Here is a 26,350-nt window from a genome sequence, read left to right on the forward strand (position 1 = left end):
AAGAATTCCATGGGATTAAATGGCATAAGAGAGAGTTTGTGATCTGTATCTCTAGAGAGCATTCACACTGATGAGCTCACACATCCAGTAAAGGAGACCAAAGGGTCACAGGGATTAGAGCTGGAAGGTGCTTCACCTGGCATCCATGATGCTAAAAAATGGGGGGTTTTTTGTTAACTATTTTTTGATATAATTGGTTTCCTTTGTAATCCTATATATTTTATGCATTTAAAAACATTATCTTGGGAAGAGATTCATAGGCCTCACCACATTGCCAAAGGGGTCCATGATACAAAAAGTTTAAGAACTCATGCTCTAGGTCAGGGGTGGGAAACCTGCGGCCTCGAGGACACATGTGGCCCTCCAGGTCCTTGAGTACTGCCTTTTTGACTGAGTCCAAGTTTTAAGGAACAAATTTTTTTAATTAAGAGGATTTCTTTTGTGAAGTTTGGATTCAAAGGGCCTCACCTGAGGACCTAGAGGACCACATGTGGCCTTGAAGCTGCACGTTCCTGGCCAACCCTATTGCTTTACAAATGAGGAAAAACTGAGCTCCCATTAATTACTCAAGGTCACACAGGTATTAAGTAATAGATTTCCCCCACTTAGGTAGTATCTTGTTATTCTGCCCAGTTTAGGCTTTGAGTAATTTGACTTTGTGTCTAGCAGCCTGCTGATTCTCAGTAACAATCAGAGAAGTCGCAATCATTCCGCCAACACCATTGATTGACTCCCAGTGTGTTCTGTCCAGCCCTAGATTCGGTGTGTGTGTGTGTCTGTGCGTGTGTGTGCGTGTGCGTATGTGTGTGTATGTGTGTGTGTATGAGGATCTCGGGTAGGGAGGAGACTGAGGAGAGGGGGACAAATTCAGTACGTGCCCTAGAGGCACATTCAATTTACACTGAATACAAATGGAGGCAGTCTGGAGGTTGTTGGGTGTTACATGTCTATGCACTATCCAGGTCTTAATAAATCACACAGTTTGCAGTCAATTTCACAGCCTGATGAAGTGGGCCAACTCTATAGCTTGACCCTACTTCTCTGCACTGGCTCCACAGGCAGCATGTCAGGGAAGCACTTTCTTAAAGTGAAATTATTTTACATGAAAGAGAACAAAGCATAAAAGGAGGCCTAAGTCATCAGACATTATTCCACTTGTGCAACTGGTACAAGGCACTGGAAAAGTGCGTGCCCTTGCTAGGACTTATGCGGGATGATTGGGCATGGGGGGGGGCAGGGTTTGGGAATGAAAGCATAGCACCTTTCATATAGGCAATCAATGGCTGTCTGGTCAAATGGACAATGTCATTATAATGAATCACTGAATCATGGAATTAGAGGACAGGGAGGGAATTTAGTGGCTCTCTAGTCCATCCCATGTATAGAAGGAATTTCCCCTATAATATGTGATAAATGACCCTAGAGTCTTCACTTAAAGACCTCCAAGGAACAGGAGCGTACCACACCTTGGGGCAGTCCATCTTTTGGATACCTCTAATTGTTAGAGAGGTTTTCTTATTTTCTTTTGTTTTCGTGTCATCAAGTGCTATATTTCCGGCATTGCTCCTGGATCTGCTCTCACACACAAAGCATCCTAAGGTGATTTGAGGGAGAAGGCACTAGCAGGTGAAGGCATCTGAAAAGGTCACATATAGAAGGTATTGTTTGAGCTAAGACTTGCAGTAAACCACGTATTCTGAAAGACTTTTGTGAAGAGGGAGCGCAGTGGCAGGAAACCAGCACAAAGACGTAAAGTGGAGATGGAGTATCTTGTATGAGGAACAGAGAAAAAGCTAGATTGTTCACACCTTTGTAAATGTGCATTGATTCATCAGCCACCTGACTGATGGAGCAATTGGAAGGGGAGCCCAGCTTCTCTGCCTTTCAGTGAAGCACTTCTCCTCAGGCCTTTCCCTAGAACCATGGTCTCTCTTCTCTACAGGTGGGACAGGGGTAAACAATGAAAAGTAGAGCAAATTAGGGCCTAATTAAAAATGCCTATTGGATACTAAGCCAAAGGAACAGTCAGTACTGACCAAGCCTCTTCTACAATCAAAGGCCTGGTCCCTGTTTGCTGAGGGATTGGGTCAGTTCAGTTAATTCAACAAACATTCATTCACGCCCACAAATTCAATCAAATGTATACTATTAAATGTCTATGATAGGTAAAGCACATGTGTAGGGCAGGTAGATGGCACAGTGAATACAGTGTTGAGCCTGGAATCAGGAAGACCTGAGTTCAAATCCACTCACTAGTTGTGTGACCTGAGCAAGTCACTTAACCCCATTTGCGTCAGTTTCCTCATCTTTTTTCCCCCAGTACCCATACTGCATAGGGAACATCTGCTATGGTCCACACCTGCATGACAGACACAGACCTGCTTTTTATTGACCCTCTGCCCAGGTCTGCTAGTCTCCTACCTATTACTACCCCCATGCTACTTGCTGTTCTGTCTTCATTTTAGAATGCCCAGGCTCTACTGGTCCTATCCAGGCAGCTCCTGGGCAGAGATCTCAGTGTTCTGGAAAGCTTTGGGAGGCAGCATGGCATGGTAACACAGGCTCTGGATTTGAATTTCAAAGATCTCAGTTTGAATCTCGACTGTGTCACTTGCTTACTGAGTCAGTCAATAAGTACTTACTCAGTGCCAATGATGTTCCAGGTACTGTGCTAAGCACAGGGAATGCAACGACAGGTAAAAGACAGTTCTTGCTCTCAAGGACCTCAAACCTAATGGGGGAGACAACATACAATGGACAAACAAGGGACATAGACAATAAACTGGAGAGTCAGACACTATAATGAAAAGGGACTGGGAAAGGCTTCCTGTAGAAGATGGGAATCTAGCTGGGACCTAGACTCCCCCGAAAGAAGCCAGGGGAACCAGAAGGCTTCCCAGCCATATAACCTTGGAGAAGTCACTTCAGCTCTCTTGCTTTCAGTTTCCTTGTTCTCATCCCTAAGAAGACGGGGCAGAGCTAGACAATCTCTAACATCCCTTCAAATTCTAAAATCCTGCACCCTCTAAGAGTTCTAAGACCTCCTCTGTTTATTGTCCCTAGGTGGCATCTATGGGACAGTTTGTTACTCTTTTAAGAAAAGCACCCTGATCGCCCACAATTTCATATATTATCATCCTCTCTGGGATCTTTGCAGAAGGCTTTCTTACCCAACACCAGCCCTATGAAGAACTACTCCTCTCTCTTCATTCCGTCTGTCTCTAGACAGTCCTTTCTGGACTACTGCACATAATTTCAGCCAATTTGGCCTTCATGCTGGTCCTCAGCCATGATTTTCCAAACTTTCAGTTCCCCAACTTCAATGGATTTTTCTACATCTCCATGTTTTTGTGTGACTAGACACCCCCCTCACTTCTACCTCCTAAGAACTCCCAGATTCTTTCAAAGCACAGCTGATGTCTCATTCTGCAAGAGACCTTTGCACATTTGTCTTAGGTGTTAGAATCTCTTATTACTCGGTATTTACTATTTTTGTATTTACTTACATGTACACAGGTGTGTCTCTCAATAGAATACAATCTGCTTGAAGGCAGGGGATGATTGCCTTTTGTCTTGTAACTCCAGCACCCAGTACAGAGGTGTTTAATAAATGCTTATTTGTTAACTGGTTGACAACAATACTTTACCCAGGGTGTAGGTAAGATGGTGGGTTTCACTGATACCCTTTCCAGTCCCTGGTAAGGCAGTGGGATAGTGCACTAGATAGAGTACTGAAGATAGCAAGATCTGCCTCAGATCATTGCTACCTGTGTGGACCTGGGCAAGTCACTTAACCACCATCTACCACAGTCTCTTTGTGAAATGGGGATAATAATAGCACCTGCCTAATAGCTTTGCTGTGAGGATAAAATCAAATCAAATTTGTCAAGAAATTTGAAAACTTTATAGCACTGTGTTAGCTCTGTGATAGCAAACATTGGGCTACATCCTTCAATATTTCTCTCTATATGGTACTAGTAGTGGCATTCCATCCATAATCAGTAAATGTTTGATGAATTAATGTAACTGGGAAAGGGAACAAAGATGGTGCTGGTTTATGACATCAGGATACATATCAACAATTCATTTTAATAAAATGAAAACTTAACAAAGCATCTACTTATATGAAAGGCCATATGCTAGGGACTGAGAATTGTAAACTCCACCCCCCCCCACCCTCCCCACCCCCACAAAAAAAGGAACAAGTTGGGCCCTTTGGCCTTTACTATATAGAGACTTAGGTAAGCTCTATGGGGGGGGGCGGGGAAGCATGAAATAATCTAACAATGACAACTATCCATATATAGAATGAGTTACCTTGGGAGATGATGGGTTCTACTAGTATCTCTTACTCAGTGGAGGTCTTCAAACAAAGTCTGCATGGCCATTTGTAAGCTACCTTATACAGAGGATGTCTATTCAGCCCTATGTTGGACTGGATGGCTTAACCCCCAAATCCCTTCTAGCTCTGTGAAAGAGGGTTAGAGTCAGAAGAGTGCTTAGAGATCATTTTGCTCACCCCTCTCTCTTTATAGATGAGGACAATGAAGTGAGAGCGGGGGAATACTAGGGGGCACAGCCAAGAGCAAGTACAAGTCAGGTCTCCTATTCTCCAGTATCCCTAACTCTCTATGACCCAGTATCCCAGTAGAAGCATCTGAAATATCTTCATGCCAGGGACCAATCACCAAGCTCCCCAGGGCAAGATGAGAAAGTCAGAGAAAAGGAGTAATACCTGTGAATATCTGAAAGGGCCTCATCTGACATGTTTTTTTTCCTAAAGCAATTGTTAGATAAAGTGCCCCAAATTACCTGCCTTGAAATTCTGTGGAAAAAAACAGAAAAAAAGAAAAGCCATGTTCACAATGATGGCAGTTTTTCTCTCCAGGATCTTTGAAGCGACTGTGGGTTTGGTACAGCAGCCATCCCTTGGGATAAGGAAGGAAATATTCTTGCCTGTCAAAGACGTATGAGTTCTCACTTCACTGCTCCCACTTACTACGTCTGCAAGTCTATTTTACTCATCTCTAGACTGAGAATTTGGAGCAGTTTGCCAACTAGAGAGGTATTGTCTTTATTGCATAAAAAGAGGTAGGTAAATGATGAGCCACTTAGATTTGGTGGAGGCGCCATATTTCCAAGATGAAGGCAACTTTGGATTCACCATGGGGTCATACTCTTTGAGTAGTTCTGTTTTTTCTTTCTGAGAGTAGGGATGAGCTCTCCAGAGTTATCCTTATTTTTTCACTTGATCCTTGTGGAACGTTTCCTCATCAGCTACCTAGGTGATATAGTAAAAAGAGCACTGGACTTGGAGTATGGAAAATCTGAATTCAAATCCTATCTCAGGTTCCTACTGTGTAACCTCTAGACTTAACCTTTCTCAGCTTCTGTTTCCTCATCTACAAAATGAAAATCATAATAGCACCTATCACACAGATTGTTGTGAAGATTAAGTGAGATGGGGTATGAAAATTGTTCTATAAGCCTTAAAGTAGCATCTACATGCAAGAAATGATTACAGTGTTATGAGTGACCTAATAGAAAATTGGCCCGTAGTCCAGGAAGTTTCTTTTTATTGTTCAGATGATTTCAGTCATGTCTGACTCTTTGTGACTCCATTTGAGATTTTTTAGAGTGGTTTGCCATTTCCTTCTCCAGCTCATTTTACAGATGAGGAAACTGAGGCAAACAGGGTTAAGTGTCTTTTCCAGGGCCGTGCAGCTTGTAAATATCTGAGGCCAGACTCGCACGCACCTGACACTCTATCCACTGTACCACCTAGCTTGATTCAATTCTAGACATTGAGACATCCCGGTGAAGGGACCCCAGGAAAGTCATTCATCAATGCCCAAGGCGACTCTCTTGGGAATATAACTCACAGAATATGTGCCAGTCTATAACTGTGGATAGTATTTTCTCACTGGGAATTGTCTGTACCAGAGGTGTCAAAAGAGAGTCTCATAAAGCTGGAAGTCTTCAAGAGAGCTGCCTGAACCAGGTTAAAATATAATTGTGAAATGTTTAATAAAATAAATAAACATACAGAATGACATGGATAATGTTCATTTGTGATTTTCTAAGTCAATATGCTGCCTGCAAGGGACCTATTTCCATTTGACACTGGTGGTCTACAACCATGGGTCTAGAGCACTAAAACTGCAGTTTTTTGACTTCTATGGGGACTGAACCTACCATATGGGCTTCATGGGTCATAGAACTAGTTGAGCAAGCTTTAGGGCTTTGTTGTTGCTATCCCTGAACTATGATTTCAACAGTGTAGGGAACTTCCGTTATGGAAATTCCATCCACTGACGCTGAGTGGCAACTCCTCTGCAACTAACAGTTAAGAGTGTTGCCTGGGAGTTCTGTGTGACTTCACTCACATTACTTACACAGAGACCATACATTACTAAGTCTTCCTGACTGTAAAGATCCTCTATATCTATATACGCATGGCAGCTTTTCTGACTAATCTTTCAGTTGAGGTTGTAGCCATCCTACAAACACATACATGTTTTGTCTCTCAGATACTAGCAGATGACCTTGCACAAGTCATGTAATGTGTCTACCTCAGTTTCTTCATCTGTAAAGTGGGGATAATTATAGCACCTACTTTTTGGGCTTCCTGATAGGCTCAAAAGAGAAAAAATATGTAAAGAACTTTGCAAACATTAATATTCTGTGTCATAAATGCTACGGGGTTTGATCTGGTTTGGTTTTGAGTCAAATTGCTTTGCTAATACACTAGTGGAGAGGGAAGGAGAAAGCTGGCAAGTAGCACATAAAAACTGTCCTGCAAAAGTAACAACAGGGGTTAAGCTGTTGGTTTAGAAAATGTTTGAGATTATCTACTAACTCTGTCCTGTTAACACAAGTTCTTGAGTTTATTTCTTTGAGATAATAATTCTATCCTGATCTGGAACAACTACACTGAACTTGTGATCTCCTTAATGCAGGGAACTCCAGACTGAGGAAACTCCCTCTGCCAATGCAGGTTGCCACTTTTTCTGCAACTTATAGCCTTAGAGTTGCCTATAACATCAAGAAATCCCATGAATTGACTCAGGGTCGCAGAATCACCACATGTCCAAGATGAGACCTGAGCTCTGGGCTGGATGGCTCCAGGACCATCTCTCTATCCACTGTGCCATAGCTGCCTCTACATGGAGAAGCTCCATGCATGGAACACATGGATGTTATGCCAGAAATAACCACCAAAGTTAATGTATAAAAACTAATTAATTATATCCATTACTCAGAGTTCTAAGAAATTCTCCTTGAAATTGCAAGGAAACTTAATGAATTAATAAATTAATTGAAATTAATTACTAAATAAATTAATAAATTGAATGAAATATGATGAAAATTACACGCTAAAAATCTGATTGTAAATACATACAACTTTAGGCTTTTTTCTTGGACACAGGAAAACGATGATATGAAGGGCAAGGTATGTATGTGTGCATATTTATGTACATGTAACACTAGAAGGGACCTCAGAAATTATCTAGGTCAATTCCTCAAATTTCCAGAGAGGACTCTGACGCCTAGAGAGGTTAAGGGACTTCTCCAAGTAAACAAAGACAGTATGTGGAAGAGTCAGAATTTGAACCCAGATCATCTGACTCCAGATCTGACATTCTTTCCTCTATATTATACTGTTTACCTATTGTGCAGTTGTTCCATGTTATACTGAAATTCAGGTCCTAAGAGAGGAACCCAAAAGTTTTCTACACAAAGGTTATATGACCTTAAAAAAAACTACATCAAAAGGGTAGTGAGAAGGCTGTCAGAGAGAGAAAATAAGGCACATTTTAAGAAATAAACAGAAGTTTTCTGGCTATGTAGAGAAATGCTGTAATGTTTGAAAGTGCAGCAAACTTTCCCCAAGCGTTTCTTTTTGAGCCCAAAGATTTTTGCATGCTGCTTTTGTACATGTATCCCTAGATAGTAGAGAAAATATAGACACAGGACTGCACTCCTGGGTGAGGGCAGAACCAGTGCCAGAGTTTTGGAGAGGAGATTCTTTCCTCAAGGGGACACACATGGCATGAGACTCTCCTCAGAACTTACTTCAGATTTGTGGAGAAAGAACTCTGCAGTTGTAGACATTAAGCAGACATGGCCCCAGATTCCTCACTGCCTCCTCAGAAACTTTCAGGGATTTTTCCCTTGGGTGAGAGTGGGGCCTCTCTTTCTTGGTTTCACTTGAGAAATCTCACTTCTCACTGGAGAGTTTATTCACTCTATTTTCTGATATATTCTAATTTGTATAACTTCCATGCATTCTGTTTGGAATGTGCTTGGATAAACAAGTTTATTCATTATTCACTATTTGTGATGGTCTTTTGTATAATCATTAATTGGTGGGAAGAAGGTACACCTGTGGCTGTAAGCTTCGGCAACTTCTCCTCCACACCCACAAATCCCATTGCTTCTTATGGCATAGTGGCAAGAAATTAGCTTTTTGTTTTGAACCAAAACAGACTAGTATATTTGGGGGAGAGAGTTAAATAGATTTAATTCTAGTTCAGAGTCTCAGAGCCTGGAGGAAAGAGTGGATGGCTGTATTTCCTCCTCATGGAAGGAATCACACACAATCTCCTCCTTAGGAGAGATGACCAAGAGATACCTATCAATGCTGTGTTTGTAAATATCTTCTATGGATAGCTACAAACAATTTTAGAAACATATCAACTCATCTGTACACTTTCTTGGACCTAGGTCCCAGAGAAGTTTCCCTGCCTTAAAGCCTCTCATTCTAAAGGCCTGCAGCTCTGGTGGGGAAGGGTTAGTGTTACTATATAGTCTGTGCTGAGTAAAGAAAACACATTTGACCCTTTGAGAGTAGGCCTAGTTTAAAGCAAAAAAGCAGAGAGGACCTTTCTCTCTTCTCATTAACTCTAGAAGTCTTGATTTCCTGGCATTTCTAAAACATCTCTACAGCCAGCAGTCATCTAGGAGCCCAGAAAACAATAAATGCACAGAAACTCTTTTTTTTTTGTCTGAGGAGCCACTAGAAGATGAAAAATTTGAAATGATTCTCCACTAGGGAACAGGAATATGACAGCACATTGTCTGAAGCTTGGTAGAAAGGATGCAAATCATACACAATCTAAATCTAGCTCCATGTGCTCTAAATTAATTCATAGCCTTGTATTCCTCAGGCTCAGAATAAGAAGGCCAAGCTGTAATCTGTCTGATAGGAATTCTTTTCTATACTTGCAGAAACGACAGAACTATAATCAAAAAATACCACTGGCATATCCAGGGACTACTAGCTCCCAAGGCATAGACCACTGCCCTTCTCAGGAAGGTGGCCTGCCTCTTCCAGACCATAAAGTGATAGCTCAAATGAGTACACCTGACCCAGCTCTCGTCTAAGAAAACACATTTATTAAGACAATATTGCCAGGCACTCTGCTAAGCCATGATGGGGATAGAAAGATGAAAAAGTACATAGCCTCTGTCCTCAAGTAATTTATAATTTAATGGGAGGAATATGATATGTATATAAATAAGCATAATACAAGGTTGAATTTGTCTTAGCAGGTGTCATGGGGTACTGGCACCAATGGATCTTGAAGGGAAGGATTTTGACAAGTTTAGATGAGGTCAGTATATTCCAAGCATACTCTCAATATTCCAATGGCTCCCTATCAATTTGAGGAGCTAATATAAATTGTTCTGTTTGGAATTCAGAGCTCTTCATAATCTGACCCTGGCTTACCTGTAGCCTCATTACCCATTATGTCTTTTCATGCACTTTAGGTCCAGCCAAATTGCCTATTGTAACATACATGGGAATCCCTAGATGGTAATCCATTTCCCACCTCTGATCTTTTGTACTGGCTGACCCCATGCCTGCAGTGCAATTCCACCTTAGCTTTGCCTTTTAGAAGCCCTAGTTTTCTTCAGTCTCCCTTGATGCCTTTCCTGATTCTCAAAGTTAGCAAGTGCTTCCTCCCCCATATCAAAAGAACTTCGTATCTATTTTGTACAGGTCTATGTATACACATATATGTCTATACATTCTTGTCTCCCCCAACAGACTAGAAGCATCTTGAAAGCAGAAACATTCCTTTTGGTCTTTGTAACCAGAGCATCCAGCACAGTGCCTGATAAGCTGATAAAAGGTTTGTTGATCACAGCCTGAATAAAAGGAGGATGGAGAGAATAGGAAAGCAGTGTTGATTTGTCTTTTTTGGCTGGCACATACCAATGGAGTGATGATGACACGTACTAAACAATCACATTGATTGTGATTATTTGCTGCAGAGGAAGAAGATATCCAAACAACTGGCCTGGGGCTTAAATAATTTACAACTAGCAAATGAGGGGAGCAACTAGGAAGGACACATTTCCAGATTTGGCAGAAGCTACCTTCTGCTGAATATGGGGGCAAGGGAGCAGAAAGGGGTGGGTTTCACTGGAAATCATTCATTAATCTAAAACATGCAAATTAGGCTGCTAGAGAAACAAATTAAGCATCCTTTGGACCTTATTCTAACCTAAACATGAAGAGATAAACTGACTTTGTCATGTACTTATATACCAGAGGAGCTATATCACTTTGGACAAGTTTCTCTCTCTGGACCTCAGTTTCTTCTCAATGTGAGATATAAAATTTTAAAAAATATCTAGGCTCTCACTTCTACCATTCTACACTTCCATGAAAATGATATGAGAAATAGTGGCTAAATCGCTGCAAATCTATAATTACTATTGGGAAAACAGAACAGAGGTTTACGTGTCTTACAACATGAGACCAATAGTATTACCTTTGTATATCAATTAATAACATATAGATAAAGGATATAAATGGTGCAGACTGGGAGTGTTTCAGCCTGCAACTGACAAGGCTGTTAGCCTTAACCAGAGAGAAAGCTAGAGGTTGTTGTTGCGGAAGGAAAGGTCCACAAAGCTTTGGTGTTGAGATGATATGAGAAAAATTAAGAAAAGGGAATCAGAATTTGACCAAGACAGAAGTCAAAAAGATGAAGTACAGACAGATTAAGGGAAATGGCATAATAGTGCTAGGAAGCCTATGCTTGTTATTCCCCAGTAGTTGGACAGGCCTGAGTGATCTGCCCTATGAAGGTTCACAACCCTCTACTTGCTGGTATAATAAAGAGCAGTTATCAGCAAGGCAATAACATTGGGAACCAATGAGGACTTTTAAAACCATTATCCCTGAGACTAGAGCTGAGAGGCTAATGGTACAAAGTCCCTACAACAGTGAGAAGAGAATGTTGTCATCTAAGCAGCCAAATTGTGTTTCTTTAAACTGCCAGACACTGGGATTGCTTCTGGACTAATGGTTATAGGATTTTGGGGGTTTTGGAGAAGTGGCACTCAGTCCATGTGATGGTTGTTGGAATATATTTGATTTTTATTTCTTTTTCATCTATAGTTATGAATAAATAACTTTTTATCCTTAAACCATGGTACTGTGATTGACTCTACTAAAATGAAGCCATGAAGGCCAGTCTTCTTTCCCGCTGAGTAGGGTCATGATAAATATTAAGACTCAAATTAGATAGATTCATATACACGACACTCTAATAAAATGAACACTCCAATCCACAGTGGTAGAGAATAGAGAGGTAAACAGCTCTCTGAGAACTACAGAGAGCTTTGTATGTCCCCAGAATACCTCAGATGCTAAGGATAGAGGATAACTACTAGGATAAGCTAAAAATTGTGAATACTTGGTCTTATCACCATAAGGGTTGGACACTTGGTCACCAGTGCCCTCTTGTGGTTACACTCAGATGATCAAGCAATATTTCAATGTAAAATTAGCAGAAACCATGTGAGAGATAACTAACTAGAGTAGTAACACAGGGCAAAACTGAAAATATTCTTAATTGAAGAATAAAGCCAAGGATGAGGGGAAATGATGGTCTATTCTATTCCATCATATCTGGATGGCATTTAGTTCTGAGCACCACCTTTTTTAAGGGAATTGACAAATGAAGTTATATTTATTGTTGAGTAAGGAGTCCAGAGAGGAAGGGGTCCACAAAGTTTCAGTGCTAAGATGCTATGGGAAAATCCAAAGAGACAAAACAAAACTTCAATCCAGACACCTTGACAGAAGCCAAGAGGAAGAAGTAGAGAATGACATATGATTAGGATGGAATGGGATATGGGGAGGGGATTGGAGACAATGTTATATGAAGACTCATTGAAGAAATGGTATGAATAAGCCTTGGGGACTTGGGGAGATAAGGGAAGGACATCATCATCATCTTTGAGTGTCTGAAAGACTGTCATATAGAGAAAGGATGCCATTTGTTCTGCCTCACTCCAGAGGGTAGGATGGGGATGTACTGATGGAAGTTACAGACAATCAAGTTTAGCTTTACCATAAGAAATACTTCTTAACAATTATAGGTATCTCAAAGACAAATGGACTAGCTTGGAAAATAGTTGGTTGCTCCTCAATGAATGTCTTTTAAGTTGAGGTCTGTTGACCACTTCTTAAGCAGGAACTCCTATTCAGGAATGGATCAGAAAGTCTCTGAAGCTCCTCTCAGTTCTTAGAATTTGCGATTCTATAGAACTGAGTCAACAGAACAAGGTTTCAACTCACACAAGAAAGAATGATGTTTATCATCTTCTAGAAACTTTCATCTTTCTTTGTTTCTGTGACATTTCTCTCTTGGTTCTCATATCTGTCCAGCTATTCCTCAATCTCCTTTGCTAACTCTTTCTTCAAGGTCATACCAACTAACTACAGGTATCCCCCAGGTTCTGTGACCCTGGGGACCCTGTTTTCTTTTTACTCTATACTATCTCACTTGGCTATCATCAGTGCTGATGGATTAAATTATCTCCATGTAAATAATTTCTAAGCAGCGAGGTGGTCCAGTAGATGGAATGCTGAACTTGGGAGTCACGAAGACCTGAGTTGAATCCAGCCTCAGTCACAAGTAAGTAGGTAACCCTGGTCATGTAATTCCATCTATATTTGTCTCGTTCATTTCTTCTACAAATGAGAAAATAACATTTACCTCTCAGGGTTATTGTGAGGATAAATGAGATAATATTTGTAAAGCACACTGCAAACCTTAAAGTGCTATTATAAAGACTAGCTATCATCATCATCATCATCATCCATATTCATATCCATATCCATATATATATATATATAGCCATAGTGTCCTTCTTGAGTTCTAGTAATATATCCATCTCTAGCTTAGTCTTGGACATCTCAAGGGCCAGTTAGGTGGTGCAGTAAATAGAGCACCAGTGCAGGAGTCGGAAGGACTTGAGTTCAAATCTCACCTCAGACACTTGACACTCACCAGCTGTGTGACCTTGGGCAAGTCAACCCCAATTGCCTCATCCTGGGTCATTTCCAGTCATCCTGATGAATATCTGGTCACTAGATTCAGATGGCTCTGGAGGAGAATGAGGCTGGTGACCTGCACAGCCCTCCCTCACTCAAAACAAAGTCAAGTGCAAGTCATGTCATCATTTCTCTGATGGCATGGTCTTCTTTGGCAATGAAGGACGAACACACACACTCTTGGACATCTCAATATTAATATCCTACAAGTATCTGAAACGTGACATGTTCAAAACAAATTCATTATCTTTCTCCTTAAACTTTTCTTTTCCTTTTCAAATTGCCCTCTTATGGTTGAAGGTATAACCATACAGTCATTCAAGCCTGCAAATGTGGTATCATCTTTGACTCCTCTTTCTCATTCACCCCACATTTCCAAGCAATTGCCAAATCCTTTCAGTTTTGCCTTCAGAACATCCCTCTATAAGTGTGGGGTGCTTGATTTATTCAACCCCAACCTGACTCAAAGTAAGCAATAAGATGCACAATGAATTTATTCATAGGCCTTAGATCAAGTAGAAAAAGGTCCTAAAACTAAAACGAGATTGTCCAACATTGGTATTCTGATAAGTTAGGGAAACTTGGCCATGCCGCAGGGATCATCAATTGAACTGAGTAGAGAATCAATCCAGAAAATGGAGAAAGTGTGGCATTCTAGCATATTTCCTAGAGGAGCAAAGGTAGGATTTATCTAGGGTAGAGAAAAGAGATATCAAGGAAGGCCATGGCTCGATAGACATCTTAGAGTAGAAGACTCTGGAGCAAAGTCCCAAGAAAAGATTTCCCCAACTTCCTCTCTCTATACCTGTCTATTCATCCATCTATTAAATAATTTTCTGTTTTGTTACCCAAGCTTTTCTATTAAACTGAATCCTGCCTCAACCACAAAGATGTTAGGGGTTAATTAAAACTGCTTGTTAGGCATTCTCCCAATTAAGGGATCAGAGTGATCATGCCTGAAGTCAGAACTCTTTATTTAAAATAAACTCTTATTGGGCACAGAAATCTATCTCATGCTAATAGAAAGTAGGAGGATAAGAGAAAGGAAGTCGGAAACAAAACACTTTTGAGGAGGGACAGGGAGAAAGGAGAGAGAGAGAGAACAGAATAAATGAGGGGGCAGCAATAGAATGGAAGGATTTAAATATTTAAATACATTTAGTAATCACAACCGTGAAAGAAATTTTGAAGCACATTTCTCTGATAAAGGCCTCATTTCTCAAATGTGTAGAGAGCTGAATCAAATTGTAAAAATGAGCCATTCCTCAACTGATAAATCATCAAAAGATATGAGCAGTTTTCTGATGAAGTAATCAAAGCTATCTGAAGCCATATGAAAAAAGTGTTCTAAATCATTGCTGATAGGAGAAATGTGAATTAAAACAATTATGAGATACTACCTCACTCTTATTAGATTTGCTAATAGGACAGAAAATGAAAATGGTCATTGTTGGAGAGGATATGGAGAAAATGAGACATTAATGCACCACTGGTGGAGTTACGAACTGATTCATTCTTTTATTTTTAGGATGAAAAAGTAGTATTTATTTGCAAGATAATGCACAATTTAATTTTACAGCTTTTTAAAATGTTATAAAATGTAGGATACAATAGTTGTATCTGATGCTTTCTGACTAAGCATCAGAAAAAAACTGCGTGTAACAGATATTTTTCATAAATTGAACTCAATTGGCTGATACCTTGTGATATTGGGTGCTGTTTGGACATTCTCAAGGAATGTCTGTTGAGAGTAACTCCAAAAACAGAGGAAAATTTTAATATGAGATGAACATAATATTCATGACTTTCAATTTTTCAATTACATGTTGTATAATAATGTCAGAATGATTCAAAGTTCTTGGAAGTTGGGTATCCAGGAAGGAAATGGACAAAGGAAGAGGAAGTTTATATATAAGAAACACTTCATTTAGACTTCATTTAATTGTATGAATTTGGTTTAAAACAATTAACTCTCCTCTTTAGAGCAATTTCTAACTATTCCCAAAGGGCTATAAAACTGTGTTTTACCCTTTGACCTAGCAATACCACTATTAGGTTTGTATTTCAAAAGAGATAAACAAAAATGAAAAGGATTTATATGTACAAAAGTATATATAGCAGCTCTTTTACCAGGGCAAAGAATTGGAAATTAAAAGGACACTCCATCAATTGAGGAATGATTGGGCAAATTGTGCTATGTGATTGTGATGGAATATTATTATGCCATAAGAAATGATGAGCAGGATGCCCTCAGAAAAACCTGGAAAGACTTACATGAGCTGATGCAAAGTGAAATGTACTCTCTACAAAGTAACAGCAATATTGTAAATGATCAGTTGTGAATGACAGCTATTCTAAGCAATACAACAAAGACAACTCTGAAATGATGAAAAATGTTAGCCATTCTCATAGAAAGAACTGATGGTGTCTGAATACAGAATGAAGCATACATTTTAAACTTTATCTTTCTTGAGGTTTCTTTTGTCTGTTTTGTTTCTCAACATGATTAACATGGAAATATGTTTTGCATGACCATACATGTATAACATATTGAATTGCTTGCCTACTCAATGGGGGAGGTGAGGAGGGGGGAAGGGAGAAAATTCGGAACTTAAAGTTTTAAAAACAAATGTTAAAATTTGTTTTTACGTGTAATTGGGGAAAATAAAATAAACTCTCTAAAGCTCAAGAGGAGGGACCATTATATTGCCTCCTAGGCTTAAAGAAGCTCATTATTGTTAGAGGATGTTGCATCTCATTTACGTTCCCTTGCCTGTACTCATACAATCACAAAGCTAGAGCACGCTCTCATCACCACTCACTTGTCATTGCAATAGCTTTGCAAATGGTCTCCCAGCATCAAGTGCCCCCCCCCCCAATCCAATCCAACCCTCACCCAGTAGCTAAGGTGATTTTTTTATACTGTATGTTTGGTCATGTCTCCCAGCTCCTCAGCAAGCTTCAGAGACTCCTTATTACCTCCAGGATCAAGCATAACCTTATCCATCTGACATTTAAATCTCTTCCTAACCTGACCCCTTTCTACTTTCCAGTCTTTTTACATTTTACTTCCCTTCATGTATTCCGTGATCCAGTGACACTGGCCTCTTTCCAGCTCCAGAAACATGACAATTCATCTTCCATCTCTGTGCCTTTTCACTGGCTGTCCATCATTCTTGGAATGCCCACCCTGCCCCCTCACTTCTGCCTCTCAGTTTCTCCAGCATTCTTAAAGACACATCAAACCCCATCTTTTGGAAAAGCCTTTTCCCAGTTTCCTCAGATACTAATAAATTCAGCTTTTAGCTTACTTTTCATTTATTCTGTTTCTATCTTGTATATGCCTAGTATATAACATGTTTCTATCATCAGAATGTATTCTTGAGAGTAGAGAGCTTTTTAAATTTTAATTTATTTTATTTTTAATTTATAAAATAAAACCAATCATTTTTCATAACAGTGTAATAAAAAAGATTATTACACATGGAATTGCAAATCTATTATGTACAATTTTCCATTCCTTTAAATATATAATAAAGTTATCATGTAAATTCATTTTTTGTCTTTTTTTCTTCCTTCCCCCAAAGATGGCTATGGTTAGACACAAATTAGTCTATACATATTTCTATTTTATCAGTTCTTTCTGTTGATGCAGATAGCATCTTTCTACATTTGTCCTTTATTTTTGTGTATTTAGTCTAAGGATAGACTTTAAAAAAAAAAAATCCTTAGCATTTAGCATAGCACCTGGCATAGAGTAAATGTTCATTGACCAATTGGCTGCTTGAACTGGGCAGCTTCAGGTTGTTGTGTTTTAGAAACAATACATGCTCTCTTAAATAAACCAACTGTACAAACTCTCTTGGTCAGCAAAGGAGAAAAAATAATTCCTCTCTATCCTATGACTCAAACTTAGAAAGGCTAAAGGACCAAAAAATAAGGACTAAAACTCAGAACTGATTTCCTAATCCATGGCTCTTTCTCTCATACCCGAATATTTAATGAAATGGATCATTTAAAACAGATATGGTTTCCCTTTCAGGCTGCGCTTCTGACTTTTGGGATTGTAACACACCATGTTTCAGTCTCACCGTAGAGCCTCCTCACCCTGGGTCATCCAACCTGCGCTGTTGTTTTCTTACCCTGGAACATTCCTTTACCATGCTAGCTTTCTTCTAGCATTGGTGATTTCTTCCTTTGGCCATCATTTTGGGGAGACACTTAGGCTGGCTAACCTACACTAACCTCTCAGCTGTACTTCTGACTTTCTGGACTTCAACATTATACCCTTATGTAGATACCTTCATCCCCTTCCCAACTTTTCAACTCCCTTTTGTGTGTTGTCTTTTTTCAATAGAATATAAGTCTTTTGAAGGTAAGTACTGTCGTTTTGCTTATATTTGTATCCCCAGTACTTAGCACAGTGCCTGGAATATAATAAGCTCCTAATAAATTCTTGTTGCCTAGAAGGGATGATGCCAGGGGTAAGGCACGCACAGGACCATCTGTTCTCCAATCCAGAGACAGACAATGTAGGCTCTAATGGATTCAAAGAAGTAAGCAAAGCATGGCAATTGTCAAGTCCATGACCAAGCCTGACAACCAATTTTAGGACCATCTCACAAAAGAAGTCAAATAATTATGGCAACTAAAATATTAGCAGGCATTTATGTAGTATTTAAAGATTTACAGGTCACTTCACAAACATCTCTTCTAATCTTGCAACAAACATTGTGAGGTAGAAATTGTTATGCTCGTTTATAGATTAAGAAACTGAGGCACAGAGAGGTTAAATGACTTGCCAATAGTCACATAGCTAGGAAGTGGTGGTGGTAAGATTTGAACCTGTTTTTCTAACTTGAAGTCAACTAATGCCCTTTTACCTACACCATACTTCTTTAGATGAAACAAATGACTTGCTTCCTGAGAAGCCTGTGTAAATGTTTATGGCTAAAATGGAATCCATGAGATGCTCCAGGCAGCTTATCACTCAACACTATTGTGTTTTCACTAGGGTGAAAACCACCCTGAGAAGATAGGAATGACAGTTTTACTTTCCCAGTTACCTTAATGAGCCTGCTTGTATATTCCTAGAGGTTTCAAGAGGTGCCAAGCCTTCAAATCTAACTTTAATTACCTTTTCCTCAAGAAGGCCCATAAAAATGACAAATGGGTATGAGTTCTTTACACATACATGTCTCCTGGACTGATGTGGAGATACAAGGATTATTGTGTCCTTCTCCATGTAGATTAAAGTACACTTCTATTTGGAGCATGATGCAATCAACCTGGTATTCAGAAACCTCTACTCCTCCTCAGTCATGGGTGCAGAGGTTTGGTTCAGTCAGCACTGAATAGGTAATGCCAACTTCCCTCTTGACAGTTTCTGGGCCTTTGATCACAGCAATCTAACATGCAACCCTCATTTTCTACTTGTTTCCTTCTCCTTCAAGTGGAATGTCCTTGGATCCTTACTTTCTTTTAACTGTATTGTCAATGCAGTTAAACACATTTTGAAAAGATACATTTATTTCAGCCCCAATTGAGGAGGGGATTTCAAAGGGCATATGGCAGCCAATTCTCTATTATTTAGCTAAGTTCTAACCTTGACTGATCCCTGTCCTCATTGTCATGGATGCTCCTGCATGGTGAAGATGGCCACTCATGTGCACCTTCTTGTGTTTCTTGTCAATATCCTCCCATAAATTCTCCATAAGGATGTATCCAACATGGCAGAGATTCTTTCAGTTCTTTTAAATATTGTAAATACCAAAGCAGCACTGATACATTAGAAAGAGCCATCATAGTACAGTGGAAAGATACTGGCTTTGGAATCAAGAGAACTTGGGTACAAATCCTGACTTTGATATACCAATTTGTGACCATAGGCAAATCATTTAACCTCCTTGGACCTCAATTTCCTTATTGGTGAACTGAGGGGGTTAGACTAGATGGCCGCTGAGCCTCCTTATAGCTCTAGACCTATGATCCACTATTTTATCTATTGTTCACTATATGACTGGTTCAACTTCCTTTTATAATTAGACACTTCTTGAATGAGGTATTTTATGCCATTTCTTTTGTGACATCATCATTAGTCATATGCTGCAGCCTATTCACAACCACCATGAGGTCTTCCATTGACCTCAGGGTCATGTGGAAGTATAACTCTTTGGGCAAGGTAGATAAATTCTTCAGAGATTAGATTTTGAGAGATTATTTAGGATTTATCATCATCTAGCCTCACCATGATAATACTGTTTTCTAAGAAACTAACACATGAATGTAGATTATCCATCTTTCTGGTAAGGGGTCTAGTTTACCCATTTTACAGAGAAAGCCCCTGGAGGTCAGAGAAAGGATGAGAGGTTGATTTCCTAACACTCAGCATAGTGCTCTAGGAACATAAGGAGACATTCCAGAAATGTTAGTGATTGATGATAATGATAATGATTCATTTATCAGTTTCTGGAACCTTAAAATTCAACATAAACACAAGTTATCAATACTATAATCTCAATGACCAGATGAGACTAAGATCCTATTACAATGTTTCAGGTCTCTATAAGATAAGACCCCTAGGATCTGGGGTGAGTGAATAGAGAAAGGGAATTCTGAAACAGAAAATAGGAAAATACCAAAGTCAAATTTTATGCACTTTTTCATTTTGCCTTCAGAGAGTTGGGGAGAGGGAATCAAGGTCAGGTAGCTATTCCAATTCCTCTCTATTACTTTAAGGGCTGGTTGCTGGGATACAAAGTAGGAAAGGATATCAGATAGTTATGGCTGATCATAGACATGTTCTGGATCCCAGGTACATAACTGGTCACTGTGGACATACTCTGTTAGCTCAAGAAGACTTCAGCATATCAGGGTTTCAACTCCCCAAATGACTCATGACAATGAGAGCATCTGGAAAGCAGGCTGCTACTCCAGTAATGTGTTATTCAGCAAGAAGCTGAAATTGAGTGACTTCCCCCAAGGCCAGCTGCTAACAGCCTAGAGGAGATTCTAAAGGGATCATAACAAAACTTGAGGCATGAGGTAGGTCATCTCTGCTCCTGAACAGGGAGCACAAAAGAGACAGGCGCTGGACAATGCCAGTCTTCCCCAGGGGGAAGCAGGTGGTAGAAATTACCTGTGGCCTGAGGCTAAGAAAACATAAGAGAAAAGGGATTTTTAGTATGGCAGTTCACCTAGCTCAGTTACATAGTACTTTCAGTGTTTATCAACAGAACAGGACAGCCTTGATTCAAAATTGACTTGTCTCTTGGAAAAGGGATAAGGTACAGGGATGGGGGGATAGGGTGAGGATGAGAAGGGCATTGATATTCACATCTGGTAGAGCTTTAAATACAGAAGATATGATGAAACAATTCCTATTCTAGGTAACAACAATAATTCACGTTTCTATAGAATTTTTAATGTTTGCAAAGTATTTTACATGATCTCATTGGATTCTTACAATAGCCCTATGAACCTGAGTAGCCCAGGTATTACTATTCTTGATAAGTACAGCAGTCTTCAGAATGGTAGGACCCCCAAGACCATTGCTCCTGCTTCCAGCCCTCAGATCCATCATCCAGAGGGGCACTCTATGGAGAAGAGGATAACCATCCCCATCAACTGTCATCCACAAGGCAGGCAAGCCAGTTTAGTTAAAGGAGCAAGACACCTTAAGGGAGAGATAGGAGACAGCATGTGCCAAATAAGCCAAATCACCAACATCAACTTAATCACCATCGCCTGTTAGACCCCACTGGAAACAGCCTAGAACCTCAAACCTAAGAGGTTTTCTAGTAGCAATGCTCCCAGCTCAGTGACTTCAGCCATCATCTTAGGAAACAATCCTTGTGGGGATGTAATGTGGCCACTACTCCTGCAGGTGCTACTGACACAGCTACTGAAGATCTCTCAAAAAAGTTACAGTCACCAAAGTCCTTGGCATTGTCAGATGGCTCAGCACAAGACACCAATATGACATAAGAGCAGTCATTACTATCTACTTTGCCATTGCATCCTCTGGACCATGAGGCTTTTTCTCTGCCCTGAAGCTGAAATCTTCCATAAACATTGTCTGCTTCCTTAGAATATGAGTTCCTTGAGAACACACACTATCTTACTTTTGCATTTATATTCCAAGCCCTTAATACGGTGCAGGGCACATAGTAAGTGATCAATAAATGCTCTTTCAATTATTCATTTCCATTTTACAGATAAGGAAACTGAGGTACAAAGAGGCTCAATGATTTGCGCTTGGTCACATAACTGGTAAGTGTCAACAGGGAATTTCAATCCAGGTCTTTTCCGATTCCAGATCCAATGCTCTTTCCACTACAACCATCTGCCTCTTGAGAGGGTAAAGATGAGCAGACCTGGAACTTAGCATGAGACCTGACTTTAATAGAAGTAACAGGTGAAGCTTTAAGAAACAGGTTTTCTGAGCCCTTCTTTGCTCAGTTCATTCTCTTTTCCTCCCAACTAGCAGGACAGAGGTCTCTCTTTCTGCCTGGTCTTACTTCTCTTGAAAGTTTGAAGAGTGGAAAGCATCATGGCTCTTTCACTTCCTTCCTGGAAGAAAACAGAGGAAACAGCTCTTTCCTTTCCTTCTGGTGGGCTGAGCACCAATGAGCAGCTTTTCTCTCTTTTCTCTTCTGTTGTGAGCTGGGAAGTTCATATGGCTTCATTTCCAGGTAGGCCAATTAGGCCCAGTAGAATTATTCACCGCAACATTTCTTTCAGAAATAGACATTTGCCTTAGAATTTTAGGATCATTGTTAGGGATTCTATTCTATAAAGAAGTTACCTGTGGTAGATGCATATGTTTGTACCAACCTAGGATTTCCCTCATATTCCATATTGTTTCATATTCCATTTATTAGTTCCCATTAAATATTTTCTTTCTTTTGAGAAAGAAGTGACATATGTTCATTTTGTGGGGTTCAACTCATCTGATACTCTATTGGCTAATTCCTAGGAAAATCCCCAGATTACTAGCACTCTAAATATTTGAGGTATAGCTGTCTCATTTACACAGAGTGTTCCGAGAGGAAAAATATGAGGGAAGACTGAAAACACAGAATAGTGGAGGACTTTGAATGCTCCAATGGTTCATTATTACCACCAGGACCAAGCATAACTGCTTCTTCTGGCATTTAAATCCCTTTATAACCTGGATGTAGATTGTAGAGGGTGTTGAATGCTGGCCTAGAAGTATGAACTTAACTTTGGTGGCATTAGAGCACTGAAGATTTGCACGAAAGGAAGTGACAAAACTAGATGTATGCAAAACAAAAGTGATTCAAAAAATCAAAATCAAAAACCAAAAAGTGTTACAAAAGTGATTGCCATTTGCAATGGAAAAAGACATGGCTTGGAAAGGAGAGAGAATGAAAGCAAGAAGATCTGTTATGAGGATTTTGCCAAGAGCCAGCCTCATATTTAATGGGGATAAACTAGGGTCTTTTCAATAAGATAAGAGAATAAAGCAAGGATGTCCAGTATTACCATTTCCGTTTGATACAAGGCTACAAATGCTAGGTAGAACAATAAGACTAAGAAAAAGAAATTGAGGGAACAAACATAGGCAAAGAGGAAATAAAATTATCCTTTTTTTGTAGAAGATGTGATGGTTTTCTTAGAGAATACTAGAGAGTCAATTAGTTACTTGAAATCATGACTTTAGCAAAGTTGCAGGATATAAAATAAATCATTAGCATTTCCAGATATTATCCATAAAACACATTAAGAAGACATGGAAAAAGAAGTTTCATTTAAAGCAAGTACAGACTGTATAAAATACTTGGGAGTCTACCTGCCATGAAACACACAGGAATTATGTGAATATAACTACAAAACAATTTTACACAAATAAAAACAGATCTACATACAATTGGAGAAAAATTAATTGATCATGTCGGCTGAGTCAAAAATAATAAAAATATTACTAAAAATCCACTTATTTAGTGCCATACCAATCAAACTACCTAGGAATGATTTTAAAGAGCTAGTGAATAATGGAAAATAATGAAATTCATCTGCAGAAACAAAAGGTCAAGAATCTCAAGGGAAGTAATAAAAAAAATGGGAAGGAATCTCAAATTATTGTACAAAGCAATAATCACCAAAATGATTTGGTACTGATTATGAAATAGAGAAATTAATTAAATGGAACAGATTAGGTACAAAATATATAGAAGCAAATGGATGCACATGGCTAGTGTTTGATAAAACAAAAGTCCCCAGCTACTGGGGTAAGAACTCACTATACAACAAAAAAATTTCTGGGAAAACTAGAAAGCAATCTGGAAGAAACTAGGTACAGACTAACGCCTCACATCATATACCAAGATAAACTCTGAATGACTTCAGCATAAGTAGCACAATAAAGAAAGCAGAGGGTCAAAGAAGTAATTATCTTTTAGATCTATAGAAAGGGGAGGAGTTCATGACCAAACAAGGAATAGAGAAGATCACAGAAGAGAAAGTGAAAGATTTTGATTATATAAAATCAAAGATTTTACACAAATACAACCCATGCAGCTAGAATCAGAAGATAATATTAGTAAGAAAAAAATATTTGCAGCAAGTTTCTCTGAGAAGGGTCTCATTTTTAAGACACCTAAGGAACTGATTAAAAGATTTATAACAATAAGAGGCATTCCTTAATTGATATGTGATCAAAGGATGTGAAAAGGCATTCCAAAAGAAGAAATGCAAGCTATATTTAGCTATACGAAAAAAATGATCCAAATTACACAATAGAGAAACTCAAATGAAAGCAACCCTGAGATTACAGTTCACACACTTCAGATTGGCAAAGCTGACACAAAAGGAAAGTTACAAATGTCATAGGGACTGCAGAAGAACAGGAATATCAATGTAGTGTATATTATTCATAGCTGTGAAACTGGTGAAAGAGAGAGACAGAGATGGGGTGAGGAGGGGAAGAGAGAGAGACAGAGACAGACAGAGAGAGGGACAAGGAGAGATAGGGAGAGACAGAGAGAGAAGAAGGGAGGGGGAGAGGGAGAGAGAGAAAGGAAAGGAGAAAGAGAGATGGGATAAAGAAGATATTGTAGTAGTACAGGTGGGTATTGAGAGTCAGTACTAAACAGGGGTTGGAAAAGTTAAAATAAGGAGAGGAAACAAATGTGAGAAGTGCTGTGCAAATAGAATCAACAGAGCTTGATACCTCACTTTATAAGAGAGACAATAAAGAATTAAATACAGCATTTACACTGGGAAGAACACCTCCTGAGTCTGAACTATGGGAAACTTCAATAGAGAGGATTACAAAAGGAGAAAGGAGAGTCTGCAGCTAACCAAAGATGGACTATATTTAGGACTCAAAGACAACATGTTTTGTCAATAACTCATTGATTCTCTGAGGCTGTTATCAAGGAGTACATCATCCCTGAGCTGGCCCACTGTCCTGCTTTCCCCTAGATGCTTTGGGTTGGTTTTATTGTTTCTCTTAGCCACTATTAAGTAATGGCTTGGTAACTGGTCTTCACCATAAATGAACCAAACCTCTGTTTAAGTCACTTTACATTTCAGCAAAATGAAAAGACTGTTATTTGCTTGTTTGCCCTGAATGGTTATTTGTGTGAAGAAGGGAGGGAAACGGGAAGGGATTCCCTTCCTTCTATCACAGTGGTTATTGTTCTATTTCTCTGGCTTCCCCATATCAGAAAACCTTGCAGCAAGGTACACATTTGCATCATATACTACTTTTTAAAGCATTCTCAAACTCAGGCTGTTGTTGTTTTTTAAGTTGTGTGTCCCTTTGTGTAAAAGGACAGAGTGGTCCAGCTGAGATGGGTTAGGGGGGAGAGGGGATGATGGGAAGAGAAACCAAAATGCAGCACTGAAGGAAACATAACATGAAGGTAGATGTACCCAAGACACTGAAAAAAGGGAGAACAAAAAATATCATTCCAATCCAACAAACTATACAAGTTTCTATACTAAGCACTGGGTGGAGATTTAAAAGATGGACAAATTATATATCTTATTCTCAAGCAAAAGGGGAAGAAAGTTATGGTTCCTGAGCACATACTCAAGTTCTGAGGTAAATATAAGTTTCTTTCACCTTTCAGCCATGCCCCATCATCCAGACAAGAATCATTGTGGGTGTTCAACATTCTGACAGGTACTCAAAAGATACATGGCGCATCACTAAAGAAAGGAGAAAACCATATATAGTAACATTCACCTGAAAAATCATTTTTAATAATTCAGTTAAAGAAATGGATCTTTTATCTATACTAGAATGAAGTCTCTAGATATTTGAAAAATCTGCATTTTTATTGAAATTTTCACTTGTTTTATGGGTATCTAGTAGAGATGAGTGGGCTGTTCCCACAACAAAGGGGGACTTTCCTCCATCTCTACTCTATACTAACTCTCTCTCTCCTCCCTCCCCTCAATACAATACCACAGCAAAGCATAAAGCTAGTAGGGTGGATTTGAAATCAGTGGTTCATGGGGTTGCATAGGTGCATTTTCCCATCTATAAAAAGAATGTAGTTGGAAGATGATTTCTAAAGTTCCTTTCAACTTGGAGTATGTACTATGGTCTACCCAGAGAACTCAGGAAATGTAAACAACTCATCTGTATAATGCAGGCTGAACCTGTTCCATTTGGCGCAAAGCCTGATTCTTTTAATTGTCTCACACTCCCTCTAAATCAGCTTTCAGAGCCTTAGCCCAGAGAACATTTCAACATCAGCAAAGTCAGCTTGAATATTTGACTAAGGCTGAAAAATGGAAGCTCTTTGTTCAAGCTACAGAAGTGTAGTATCGATCAGTCTGGTTGCATGGTTCCCAGAAAAGGAAGAACTAAAGAGCACAGTTTTTAAACAATTATAAAAGGCATATGGGACTCCTTAAGGAAAGTCAATGAACTGCTACATCCCCTTCGTTATAGCATCTGTAGAAGATGCTCTAACATTAGGACCTTGGAATTACATACTGAAGGCAAAGGCA

General features: G+C 39.3%; 2 protein-coding genes across 16 annotated transcripts in view; one reads left to right on the top strand and one right to left on the bottom strand.

Annotated features, from left to right (window-relative positions):
* The window catches only part of KCNH1 (potassium voltage-gated channel subfamily H member 1), a 582,340-nt gene extending 570,659 nt beyond the window's left edge, over window positions 1-11,681 (top strand). Inside the window, exons 11-12 of the mRNA XM_072637864.1 lie at window positions 9,556-9,617; window positions 10,055-11,681. Of these exons, the coding sequence (XP_072493965.1) occupies window positions 9,556-9,588 (33 nt within the window). The 3' untranslated portion in view covers window positions 9,589-9,617; window positions 10,055-11,681. The remainder of the gene's footprint in view (window positions 1-9,555; window positions 9,618-10,054) is intronic.
* HHAT (hedgehog acyltransferase) overlaps window positions 1-26,350 on the bottom strand; it is a 607,669-nt gene that overhangs the window by 157,727 nt on the left and 423,592 nt on the right. For 2 of the 15 annotated variants that reach the window (XM_072637870.1, XM_072637866.1), the window contains one exon: window positions 2,643-2,731. The exons of the other annotated variants lie outside the window; for them this stretch is intronic. In XM_072637870.1, coding sequence (XP_072493971.1) covers window positions 2,643-2,731 — 89 coding nt within the window. The remainder of the gene's footprint in view (window positions 1-2,642; window positions 2,732-26,350) is intronic. 15 annotated transcript variants of the gene reach the window in all.

This window comes from Notamacropus eugenii, chromosome 2, assembly GCF_028372415.1.
Source record: "Notamacropus eugenii isolate mMacEug1 chromosome 2, mMacEug1.pri_v2, whole genome shotgun sequence".
In the NCBI taxonomy this organism is placed as follows: Eukaryota; Metazoa; Chordata; class Mammalia; order Diprotodontia; family Macropodidae; genus Notamacropus; species Notamacropus eugenii.